General features: G+C 37.0%; 1 protein-coding gene across 1 annotated transcript in view; it reads left to right on the top strand.

Annotated features, from left to right (window-relative positions):
- SLC35F4 (solute carrier family 35 member F4) overlaps nucleotides 1-13,653 on the top strand; it is a 283,544-nt gene that overhangs the window by 237,605 nt on the left and 32,286 nt on the right. The window contains exon 4 of the mRNA XM_072640677.1: nucleotides 8,209-8,428. Coding sequence (XP_072496778.1) covers nucleotides 8,209-8,428 — 220 coding nt within the window. The remainder of the gene's footprint in view (nucleotides 1-8,208; nucleotides 8,429-13,653) is intronic.

Here is a 13,653-nt window from a genome sequence, read left to right as displayed (position 1 = left end):
GAGGAAGAATGGGAAAAATTTTCTCATATAAAAGAGGTTTATAAGGAAGAACTTTTATAATGAAGAGGAAAATGACAGGGTGGATGACAATGCCTGAACTTCATTCTCATCAGAATTAGTTCAAAGAATGAAGAATACACAAAGAGAGAGAGACATATGTACACATGCATTTGTGTATAGAAATAGAACAATAGGGAAATAGGCGGGGAAGGGGTAAAAGAAAAGGAAGGAATGATAAAGGGAAAAGCAGATTATGGGAGGCAGTGGTTAGAAGCAAAATAGACTTTTGAGGAGGAACAAGACAGAGGGAGTGTGGGAAGGAGAATGTAATGGTGGGAAAAACACAGTAAATAACTATGAATATGAATGGGATGAGCTCATCCATAAAATAGAAGCAGAGAGCAGAATAGATTAGAAACTAGAATCTAACAATATATTCTTTATATGAGGCACATTTGAAACAGAAACACAAGCACACAATGTTAAAATAAAGGGTTGAAAAAAATCTAATATACTTCAGTTAAACTAAGAAAAGGTAGTGATAGTGTAAGGTCGGGAATTCCCTGGCTGGGAAACCCTGTACTTCCCCATAAGTGAATTAGATACCAATAGAAGAAGCCAAGGAGCTCCACATTGATTATATGCAGTAGTTTAATCAATTGGGTTACTTACATTGGGAACCAGTATGATGGATCCCTGCCAAGAGTTCAGATAACCAGCAGTCTGGGTCAGCATCCAGACCAATGGTGGATCCCCTTAAAAACCCTCTCCAAATCCCTTTGGTAATTATAGAAGTCATTCAAAGGAAAGAGGAGTCATAGGGTGCTTCATAGTGAATTGGTGGATATTTTGGGTTTTTCTGTTTAGTTAATGTTTTGCCTAATATTTTAGTTTCTACTTAGTATTGAACCCAGTTCCCAGACGTTCAGGCTTTTATCCAGTGCTGTTGGGCAAATGCCCAAGTACTCAAGGTTACGTACTGGTCATATAATGGTTGTGTACTGGTCAGAGTAACTCAACTCTGATTTTTTAAACAGGTCACCATATCTGAGTTTCCACCTTTCACAGAGTTTAAGTTGATGGCTTTGAACTTCTTACTGTGTATTATGGCTTTTCTCCAATTGGTACCCCACAGGTAGCAATCATGATATCAGAAAAAACAAAAGCAAAAATAGACCTCATTAAAAGAGATTATCAGAGAAAAAGGCACCATAGACAATGAAGTAATATCAAAAAAAATCATAGCAGGTTTCTCTGATACAGATCTATTTCTCAAAAGTACTAAATATAGAACTGAGATTTATAAAAATAAGAGTTGTTTTTCAAGTGATAAATGATCAAAGGATATAAACAGACAAATTTTCAGAAGAAATCAAAACTATTGTTGGTCATATGGAAAAGTGCTCTAAATCACTATTGACTAGAGAAGGGCAAATTGAAACATCTCTGAGGCATCACCTCATACCTATCAGAAATGACAAATGCTGGGAGGGGGGGAGAGGATGAGGGAAAAATAAGGACACTAATAAACTGTTGGTGGAGTTTTGAACCAGTCCAGCCATTCTGGAAAACAATCTGGAGCTACGCCCAAGGGGCTATGAAACTGTGCATATTGTTTGACCCAGCAATACCACTGCTAAGTCTGTATCCCAAAGAGAACAAGAAAAAGGAAAAGGACATATATGAGCAAAAATATTTAAAGCAGCAATTTTTGTGTTGGCAAAGAATTAGTATGCTTATCAATTGGAGAATGGCTGAATGCTTATGTTTGTCATGGAATACTATTGTGCTTTAAGGAATGATGAGGGTTATGGTTTCAGAAAAACATGGAAAAGCCTATATGAAATGATACAAAGTAAAGTGAGAAGAACCAGGAGATCATTGTGCATAGTAGCAGCAATTGTTGTAATGATGATCACCTGTGAAAGACTTGGCTACTCTGATGAATATAAACATTCAAGACAATCATAAAGGATTCATAATGAAAAAAAATGACATCCACTTCCAGAAAGAAAACTGATGAACTCTGATTGCAAATTGAAATACAATGTTCTCAACTTTCTTTATTTTTCTTGAAACATGGATAATATGGAAATATGTTTTGCATGATTTCACATGTATAATTAATATTGTATTGCTTGCCTTTTCAATGGGTGTGGGAGGAACAGGAGGGAGGAAGACAATTGGGAACTCAAAATTAAAAAAAAAAAATCTTTAAAATAAATAAAAAATTCATTGAAAAAAGAAAAGAAAAGAAAAAAAAGCACCTCCTAGGCCAGGCCTTGTGCTAAGTATAGGAAATACAAAAAAAAGACAAAACACACACTCTGTATATTTATATATAATTTACACACACACAAATATATGCACACAAACACACACATATATATAATGGATAGCAAAGTGACACAGTGGATGGAGCATTGGACCTAGAGTCAGGAAGACTCATCTTCCTGAGTTCAAGTCTGGCCTAAGACCCTTAGTAGCTATGTGATCCTGGTCAAGTCACTTCACCCTGTTGGCCTCAGTTTCTCTTTCTGTAAAATGAGCTGGAGAAGGAAATGGCAAACCACTCCAGTAATTCTGACAAGAAAACACCAAATGGGTCATGGAGAGTCAGTTACAACTGAAAACAACTGAACAACCACATGTATATATCAGTGAACAAGAAGAGAAAATCGTATGTTATGTACCAATGGGTCAGGATATTTTTAGAATCTCATAAAGCAGAGTGAGGCAATAACATGAAATTAAGGGTTACCTAAGGTTCACTTAAAGTTTTTGTTGTTCAGTGTGGTTCAGTTAACATCTAGAGAATTCAGCTGCATCTGGAGATTTTGACAATATGGGAGGAAAAACAAAAAACAGAAAACTTCATATTGACAATTTTAAGGAAAATGTTACAGAAATTTTGGAATTGTTAAGAATGGTAATAATGGCAGATTATCTGGATTAATGAGACAACTGTTTGCTGCATGCCTACCTTCTTTGTCATATTCCAACTTTCTTTTCCTGTGAATATATACTTATTGGATAGATATTCTAATGCTACTTTCCCAAGAATGGTCTGTTTTATTTGCATCTTTACTTTAAAAGACCATCTAATTTTTGAAATGTATTTTTATAAGGCTTAAGTATCAAAGATCTCAAAATGCTATAGCTTTTTCAGATCTGCAATAGCAATGATTAAAAGAAAGAAAAGGGGGGGCGGAGTCAAAATGGCAGACTAGAAAGACACTTACAGAGGGTCTCCCCCTTCAGCCCATAAAATACCTGTAGAGAGGGACTCTCAACAAATTTTGGAGCAGTAGAAGTAGAGAACAACAGAGTGGAGGAGATTTCCATCCCATGGTGACCTGAAAGGCCCACAGAAACATTGGCTGCACCAGATGCAGAGCCGAGCGTGGAGCCCAACCCAGCCTTGGCCGAGCAGCGTGTCTAGGAGACTCTGGGAGGAGGACACCTCAGGGACAGAATCTCCAGTTGCAGTAGCAGGTCCTCAGATTCCTTGGCCCACAGATGCCAAAGGTCAGTGATGGGGTTTTATCAGCTGGCCAGGAAGGGAGAAGGGCCTCCCCCTAGCTCCAGCATCAGGCAGCAGCCACAGAGCCTGCACAGCAGCCCTTACTGAAGCTCTGTTGTTGGAGTGTAAAAACCCCTGGGGGCACTGAAGAGCTGAGTCTTACCTCATCCCTGGGTGGAGGCCCTGGGCAAACTGGTCTTTGTCTCAAACTGAATGGTGGCCCTGCCCATCCAGCTTATCTGAAAATCATACACCAGGGCTGACTTGGGAACTGGAGGCCAGGTGGCTGTGGAGAGGTAAACTCTAAGATTCTGGGCATAAAAATCTCTCTGCGTCCAGACCAGTACATGCTTGATTGTACCACCTTGGAGGAACTGAGATCTCACAGATTCCCAGAATATACCCTACTCTTGACAAAGGACCCAAAAGTCAAGTAACTGGTTGGGAAAATGCCCAAAAAAGGGGAAAAAAAATAAGACCATAGAAGGTTACTTTCTTGGTGAGCAGATATCTCCTCCCATCCTTTTGGATGAGGAAGATAAAGGCTTACCATCAGGGAAAGACATAGAAGTCAAGGCTTCTCTATCCCAAACATCCAAAATAAATATCTAGTGGAAGAGCTCAAAAAGGATTTTGAAAAATCATGTTAAAGAGGTGGAGGAAAAACTGGGAATAGAAATGAGAGAGATGAAAGAATAGCATGAAAAGCAGGTCAACACCTTGCTAAAGGAAACCCAAAAAAATGCTGAAGAAAATAGCACCTTGAAAACTAGCCTAACTCAATTGGCAAAAGAGGTTCAAAAAGCCAATGAGGAGAAGAATGCTTTCAAAAGCAGAATTAGCCAAATGGAAAAGGAGGTTCAAAAGCTCAATGAAGAAAATAGTTCTTTAAAAACTAGAATGGAACAGATAGAGGCTAGTGACTTTATGAGAAACCAAGAAATCACAAAACAAAACCAAAAGAATGAAAAAATGGAAGATAATGTGAAATATCTCATTGGAAAAACAACTGACCTGGAAAATAGATCCAGGAGAGACAATTTAAAAATTATGGGTCTACCTGAAAGCCATTACTGAAAAGAGAGCCTAGACATCATCTTTCATGAAATTATCAAGAAAAACTGCCCTGAGATTCTAGAACCAGACGGCAAAATAAATATTGAAAGAATCCACTGATCACCACCAGAAAGAGATCCAAAAAGAAAAACTCCTAGGAATATTGTGACCAAATTCCAGAGTTCCCTGGTCAAGGAGAAAATATAGCTAGAAAGAAACAATTCAAGTATTGTGGAAATACAATCAGGATAACACAAGATCTAGCAGCTTCTACATTATGGGATTGAAGGGCATGGAATATGATATTCCAGAAGTCAAAGGAACTAGGACTAAAACCAAGAATCACCTACCCAGCAAAACTGAGTATAATACTTCAGGGAAAAAATGGTCTTTCAATGAAATAGAGGACTTTCAAGTATTCTTGATGAAAAGACCAGAGCTGAAAAGAAAATCTGACCTTCAAACACAAGAATGAAGAGAAGCATGAAAAAGTAAACAGCAAAGAGAAGTCATAAGGGATTTACTAAAGTTGAACAGTTCACATTCCTACATGGAAAGACAATATTTGTAACTCTTGAAACTTTTCAGTATCTGGGTAGTTGGTGGGATTACACACACACACACACACACACACACACACAGAGCACAGAGTGAATTGAATAGGATGGGATCATATCTTAAAAAAATGAAATTAAGCAGTGAGAGAGAAAAATATTGGGAGGAGAAAGGTAGAAATGGAATGGGGCAAATTATCTCCCATAAAAGAGGCAAGCAAAAGACTTTTCAGTGGAGGGAAAAAGAGGGGAAGTGAGAGAAAAACTCTCATCACATTTGACTAAAGGAAGGAATAAAATACACACTCATTTTGGTATGAAAACCTATCTTACAATACAGGAAAATGGGGGAGAAGGGGATAAGCAGGGTCGGGGGATGATGGAAGGGAGGGCAGTGGGAGGAGGGAGCAATTTGAAGTCAATACTCTTGGGGAGGGACAGGATCCAAGAGAGAATAGAAGCAATGGGGGGCAGGATAGGATGGAGGGAAATATAGTTAATCTTACACAACATACCTATTATGGAAGTCATTTGCAAAACTACACAGATATGGCCTATATTGAATTGCTTGCCTTCCTAAAGGGAAGGGGTGGGGAGGGAGGGATGAAGAGAAGTTGGAATTCAAAGTTTTAGGAACAACTGTTGAGTACTGTTCTTGCTACTAGGAAATAACAAATACAGGTAATGGGGTATAGAAAGTTATCTGGCCCTACAGGACAAAGGAGAAGATGGGGACAAGGGAAGGGAGGGTAGTTAGAAGAGCGGGCTGATTGGTGATAGGGGCAATTAGAATGCTTGGCGTTTTGGGGTGGAGGGAGGGGAGAAATGGGGAGAAAATTTAGAACCCAAAATTCTGTGAAAATGAATGTTAAAAGTTAAATAAATAAATTTAAAATAAAAAAAGAGAAAAAAAATAAAGGAAACGGAAGGCTGCTGAACAATATTACCTCAGTCAACAAATAACCTAGGCTTTCTTCTACCTTCTTCTAAGTGGCTGACATGGGGCAGCCGGAATCTCTCCTTTCAGATATAAGTCCTTTTCCTTTGTTGAAACTCTAAAGGAAGAGTAGGTTCACACAAACTAATATTCTGACCTAGGACCTCCATATTGCTTTTTTGGTCAATATAGACTGAATATCTGGTTGGGTATGAGAATGACCTGTCATTGCTCATCAGCAAGACCTATAGGATTTTCCTATGTTTGGTGAAAGAAAAGAATTTTTACAAATAAAAGCAGACTTTGATAGGTCTTGAGAGATCTTCTCTGTGACTCTAGGAGATAGGGCGACCTTGTAGCTATTAGGAAGATAACAAGCTATGGAAGGAAAATACATTCAAAATAATTGACTTAAGTGTCAGTCTAAGAAGGATTCCTAAAGCTTTATCAAAGACCCTTCAAATGTTTGTGAGCTTTGATTCAAATTCTTTGTTGAGACTATTAAGTTCTAGGGAAATTATCGATTTTCCTTCTGTATAAATGTGTATGCCTCTGTGTGTGTGTGTGTGTGTATGTGTGTGTGTGTGCGTGTGTGTGTATTTCTATTTGGAAGACTAAGTCTTTTTGTCTTTAGATTTCACTGATTTCTGCATTGAGGTTTTCTCCTTAAGTCAGACTTTTTCTTTGGGAACCATAATTTGGTTCTAAGAATCTGCTTCTTGTCTGGTAACCTTCCAAAAAAATGAAGTCTGACAAATTTCTACATCCAAATTTAATTTCCCCACAATAGCTTACTGGAACTCCAAACATGTCTATCCATTTGAAGCTAGGAAGAGGATAGGATTTTGGGGCTTGGGGCTGGGTTTTAAGTGAGAATGAGGACAGAGGGATGACAAGAAATTTTTACAATGAAATTTTATATTTCAATGCAATGTGGCTTTCAAATGGACTTCACTTTATGTTAATGGACATTCTTTTGTCTAAAAACGCTGTTCATGAATTATTTAATGGTTCCTTATAATTTCCCCTTGAGGTAAGTCAGTTCATATATACATATTGCTTCCTTCTGAAACAATTGCTAGAGTAAGCATTAAAGGCCTTGTGAAAATAATCTTATTTTGAACATTTGTGAATGTAGAAGTGTAAACTGCTCAATGTTTTGAACCCAGCAAAGTTTTCTTAATTATAACTTGGCTCGGTTTATAGAAGCTGTATTTATGTGCTCACTAGTTTTACCATTTTGAATGAACTGATTAATAAGCCTAGTCAAATTTCACTTTGGGTATTGTCAGCCAGAAATCAGGCAAACATCATTTAATTGAATTAAATGTTTTTTAAAAAACCAAAACCAGAATTCATTCATTTATCCAAAATATCCATAGTGATATCCAGTATTCTGGTTGACTCCCAGAAGTTGAATAATTTGTATTTTCTCATTTGGTTATTTCTGTGATGATATATCTCTAAAAGAAATAGAATATTTAGGCTTTAGCATTATCTCTCAATTAAGAAAAGTCGTCTTAACTCTAATGGCACATCTACACCCCTGGTCCCCTTCCCTACCCCACACACGTAAAGAAAAGTTACAATGTCCTGAGATTATAAAACCTCCTCTCTCTGTGTGGTATATTGATAAAGATGATGGTTTGAACATCAAATATTTCTTTTATCTACAATCTAAACACGTATTAGACAACCCACAAAAATCAAGATGCTGTTCAAATTTCCCCTTTGTACTATTCCTTGAGCATAGAAAGAGAAAAACTTCCTCCAATGAACTCATTGCCAAAAAGCTAAGCAAGTACCAGTTTCCGTAATTCTCTACCCTGCTATGATAAGGCACAGGAAGCTTCTGTGGTGAACACTGTACTTCTGATTTCAGAACATATTCAGAAATAGTGCTGTTTCTGTACTTTAGGAAACCTAATAATGCTCTTTTTATCATAAAAACCTTTGAACTACCTGTGGCCTTCAGGATGGAGAATTGGGTGCAATCTGTTTCCAAGATAAATGATTATTTGTGCATGCCTGTGTTTTTCCCCCAAGGGAATTCTCCCATGAATGATATTTTGTGATTCCATGCTCAAGGAAACATGAAGGTAAATTCTATTTGAGTATTAACCTCTTTTCTCTCCTAGGGAATGCAGTCGGATTTTTGGTGAAGACGGTTTGACGCTGAAGCTCTTTCTTAAAAGGACTGCTCCCTTTTCTATCCTATGGACTTTGACTAATTACCTGTATTTACTGGCTTTAAAGAAACTGACAGCCACAGATGTCTCTGCCCTGTTCTGTTGTAACAAAGCATTTGTCTTCTTACTTTCTTGGATTGTGCTGAAAGACAGGTTCATGGGAGTAAGGGTAATGACATATGTGATTTTCAAATATGCTACTTTTCTTAATTGTGAATCTATAATATATCATAAAATCAGAGATTTAAGGCCCAAAGGGTTATTAAAGACTTCCTAGTATTAAGTACTTCACTTTACAGATGAAGAACTGAGGCTCAGATTGGACAAATGACTGCCAGTGCTTGGCGTAGCGTCTGGTACATAGCAGGTCCTTGCTAAATGGGTTTTTGAAGTTAAAAAGTCATAGGGGAGGATTTGAACCCAGAGCTCCTGTCTCCAAAACCAGTGCTCTTTCTATTATATCTCTCTGCCTCTCATTCTGGCCCATAACTTTTCTGAATACAAAATCTGTATTTGAAGATGTGTTAGGTATCCCAGCCCTTACAATATGAAGTGAGGCAAACATAATTTACAGTTTCCACTGAGAAGTTAGTTGTGTGATTTCAATAAACCTTCTCTTTTCCTCCTTTCCTCCCTATTGCTTTAAAAATATTCTATCTGCTTCCAAATCAACTACCTTCTGCTATGCTAAACAGATAAGCAAATAGTCCTTTTTTAAAAAAAATACTGTTGTTCATGGATCCATCTAACTTCCCATTCTTGTTTTAAAAGGGCCTAAGTAAATCCAGAATTAGCCATGCTTAAGATTACCTTTAACTTTTTTGAAGCCATATATCACAGAATAATTTTTCTATCTGAACACCTAGAAATGGTTTTCTTTAATTAATATTAGTATAAGCAGATAAGATTACATAATAGTAATTAAGGTTAGTGCTAAGAATATGTGGATATTAAGTTATTATATTTTCAGTGTAAATAATGAAGATGAGACTAGAAAGAAACAACTTATATTTTAAAAAACCGCTTAATTAAACTTATAAAACCTTTACTAACTCTTTCAGTTCTGACTTTTTTTGGAAGTTATTTTGTGAATTAAAAAAAGTTAACTCAGTAAAATTTACTTGCCTTTGCTATCAGTGCTTCAAATGCATTGCTTGAATGATGACATATTTCAGAAATTCCAGGAGCCAAGATGTCACCCAAATTTTCTTTAAGTTTATCTTAGTCTGCTGATCATACAGACTTAATAGTGTTCCCAGGAAAGCAAAAATAATGAACAGTATCCATTCAGAAAATGGAGGTTGTTCAGATACACAGGAAAGGGGCATGCTGCTCTTCAATAAAATTACATGGAGTTTGTAGCAAGGAAAGACAAAGATTGGATTCAGCCCAAGTGATTTTTGTGATTAGCTCAGTTGGCAATTCCTGTAGCATCTGTGCTCTCCTTACTCTCCCCACCTCCAGCCAATGGAGATAATGATATTAGGACACTAAAGATGTCTATATTTGGAAGAGATTGTAAATAACCCTCCATACTAAGTGATTCTTTTCAGCTAGGTTATTAATCAATTGGGTGTATAATGTGGCCCTTTATTGCAAACTCTGGGTCTACACTAGACTGGTCTTGGGGGCTGTCCCCCAAAATCTTTGGATGATTTTGCTACCATTAAGAGTTTCCTCCGGGAATCTTAGAATAAAATTCTCTGTTTCTGTGAGTAAAAGTTTCCCCATTCTCCATGTGAGTACTTTAGGTAATAATATATATCAGGTAGAGGACAACTTTTGTTTTACTTTATAGAAAATTCATAAAACACATAGAGGCATCCTAGTAGCTCATGAACAGTAAATTCAATTCTACTTTTTTGTATGATGAGTTCTACCTTTTCCCTAGGATCCTGTGTAGGCTTCCTACACTATGGTGCTATTTAAAGGATATTAATTTCCCCTTGGCAGGGAAATGAACTTGGAGTCGCTAAAGCAACAATATTCTAAGGGGTTTCCCCATTGCAGGGAACCATGGAGTTCAGTCATTTCAGTTGTGTCTGTGACCCCATTTGAGATTTTCTTGGCAAAGATGCTGGAGCGATTTGCCATTTCCTTCTCCAACTCATTTTACAGATGAGGAAACTGAGGCAAATAGGGTTAAGTGACTTGCTCAGGGTCACACAACTTGTAAGGATCTGAGACCAGAGTTGAACTTACAAAGTTAAATCTTCTTTACTTCAGGCTCGGCACTCTATTCACTCTATGTCACCTAGCTGCTGAACCATGTAGGCTTCCAGTCTTATGTTAACTACCCTAAAGAATTAGGTTTCCTTTGTAAGGGAAAAAATTTACAATTGCCAAAATTGTAATCCCCTTTTGTTCTACCTTTGTACCATCCAAATAACTCATGGCACTAGTGGAGGGCAAAGGATAGTCCTTCCTCTGTATTATAGCTCAGTAGTTTGCTTTGTCTCTGGTTATAGGACCATGTATTCACACCTCTTCTAACTCAGATTGCTACTGCTCAGAAACTACCCATTCTCTTTCTCTACAAGTCTAAAGTACTCAAATTCTCCAGGAACTCACTCCCCTAGCCTCCACCTCTCCAGCAGCCAAACAGATCTAAATATCAGAGAGGTATGGCATGTAGCATTCCCTTAATAGATACTTATTAATTGATTTATTATAGAATTTTTATCTTATATCAACCCTCAATCTGCCTCTTTGCAACTCCCATCTCTTGTTCCTAGTTCTGTCTTCTGGGGACCAAACACAATAAATCTAATCTGGGGCTGTTAGGTAGCTCAGGGTATAAAGCTCTAGACATGGAATCACCACGACCAAGTTCAAACACAGTCTCAGATAGTGGTTGTGTGCCCCTGAGTAGGTCACTTAATATGTTTGCCTCAGTTTCCACATCTGAAAATCAGGAAAATAATATCACTTATCTCCCAGGGTTGTTTTGGGAATAAAATGAGATAATAATTGTAAAGCACTTGGCACATAATAGGAGCTATAAAATATTAGCTATTATTGTTACTCTCTTTTCCACATGACAACCCTTTAAATGGAAAGAAATTAAAAAGTATTTGTATAATACTGATGGACCAGGGACTTCATTAAGCACTTTACAAATATTATCTATTTGGAGATATAAATATTAAAAAAACAGCTATTAGGAAGCTGTGGAAAAGGTCTTATATCTGGACTTCAGTATCTGCGATTGAATCCTGACTTTGATCTTGGCCAAGTCATTTAATCTCTTTAGACCTCAGTTTTCTCGGATAAGTAAAATGGGAGGGGGAGGGTGGATCTAGATGAACTTGAAAGTCCCTTCTGACTCTAAATTTATATTCCTACAGTAATGTCCATTTTAAGCATTCTCTTTTTCAGGCTAGAAATCTTGATCAGTCTTTGCAGATAATACTAAATAAGCAGCAAACTTTCTTTATAGAATAGTGTTAATTACAGAGAACAATCATGTGAATCAATTAATAATAGCCACTAGGAAAAGAAATTCATAGTAAGAGATTTTCTTGTAGCTAATTTTAGAATTAAGACCCAAAGGAAATAAGGATGAAGTCATTTGTGCTGCCCCTAACACCAATGAATCTTGACCAGTGGCAAGTTGGTCCCATGTAGACATAATAAAATCTTTGCTTCTTTACTATAGAAAATGAAAAGGGAGTAGGGGAGACATAAGGAGCCTTGGACTGTTCCCAGCAAAAGGATGATTCATATTCCAGAATATAAACCATTAGATTTCCCCTGTGAGAAAATAGCTGTGCTATAATGGAGATTTTTTTTCAATTATAGGCATGATGAGAAACTTTGCTTTAAAAGAAGGTTATGTTTATTTAAGATACTCCAGACAAAAATAATCGTACACACACATTTAAGCAGTGTGGTATACGGCAACAAATGAAGTCAGGGGCTATGGGTGAGAACCTCAACGTTGCTAATTTCTAGTTTTTGTAATTTTGACCATATCACTTAAACTCTCTAGAACTTGGTATTTAAAGAGCAATGCATTGAAAATCAGTGACTGACCTGCTGATAGAAGTCAGATATTCCCATCTTTAGCTATCAGAAATTGCTTCATTTCTTACTGTGAATATTAAATAGTGTCATATTCCAGAAAAATGTCAAAGTGAAATTTTAATGATGCTCATAATCAGGCCATGGTGTATGAGAAGTTTCAAAACACGTTCAACATTTTGTCTTTTGACAGCATCGGCATTTCTTTGCCCCTGGAGGCCTCCTGAGAACATGTGTAATTAGGTCATTTGAGAAATTAAAGTAGAAATATAGTACCAACAGCATAAATATATCTATTACTTGTCTCCTGCATCTATAAATAATTTCAAAGCATAGCTCCTTCAGAATCCATCCAGTTAGACTGCTTTCTTCCAGCTACTGGATTTGCCTTTGGACATTTGGCTGGAAAGTGTATTTTTGGTTCATACTACAGCTCCAGTTGTTGAGAAACAGATGGCTCGCCATTATCCTCATTTGCTTCATTCCAAGGGGGTCCAGGAAGATGGTCGGACTAACCTGCATATTTTTAATGCCAAAATAGACTCACGGGCAGAACTGGGTGTGTCGGCTGTGATAAGCATGAGTTTCATATAGTAATGTAGTTTGCCAGAAATCAATGCTCACAAGAAGTCTTAAAATGTACAGTGACTAGTTTGACACAAATTATGAAATATAAACTCAATAACTCAGAGAAAAATAACGTGACACATCTAGTTTTCTGTTGTCAAAAGTAAGTCACTGCTCCCATATTCATGTATATTTTTCATCTTCAAAGTATTTTTAAATAGCAATTGCAGCCAATTTAGAAAGTTCCATGAAAATTGGCAGGCTTCATGGAAATTCAAATTTGACAAACATTTCTTAAGAACTTGCTGTGTGCCAAATGTACTATATGCTTTAGCTGGAATTTTTCAAATTCATATTGACCAGAGGTTACAGCTTAATAAAATATTGATCTCTGAGATGAATGGGCTTCTGTCTCACATTCTGCTGCCAGTTCCACTTTGTTGTAAACTGAGTTTAAAATGTAAAAATCAAAACCTTCCTTAAAGATCCAATACCTCTTCCTAAGGCCTTTTCTATTTTGGAAAAATTTCCCCTGGCATCCAAAATTTCCTTTCTCCACACGAAAAAATAGATAAATAAATAGATATAGCTAATTGTAGTAGTAGTAGCAGTGGCAGTAGTAGTAGTAGTAGTAGTAGTAGTAGTAGTAGTAGTAGTAGTAATAGTAGTAGTAGTAGTAGTAGTAGTAGTAGTAGTAGTAGTAGTAGTAGTAGTAGTAGCAGTAGTCGTAGTAGTAATAGTGGTTGTGGTGGTGATGGTGATGGCGGTGGCAGTGGCAGCAGCAGTAGTAGAAAGATTAGTTAT

Source organism: Notamacropus eugenii, chromosome 1, assembly GCF_028372415.1.
Source record: "Notamacropus eugenii isolate mMacEug1 chromosome 1, mMacEug1.pri_v2, whole genome shotgun sequence".
NCBI classification, from domain to species: domain Eukaryota; kingdom Metazoa; phylum Chordata; class Mammalia; order Diprotodontia; family Macropodidae; genus Notamacropus; species Notamacropus eugenii.
Note: the sequence above shows the minus strand (reverse complement) of the source record. Positions and strands in the feature narration are given on the sequence as shown.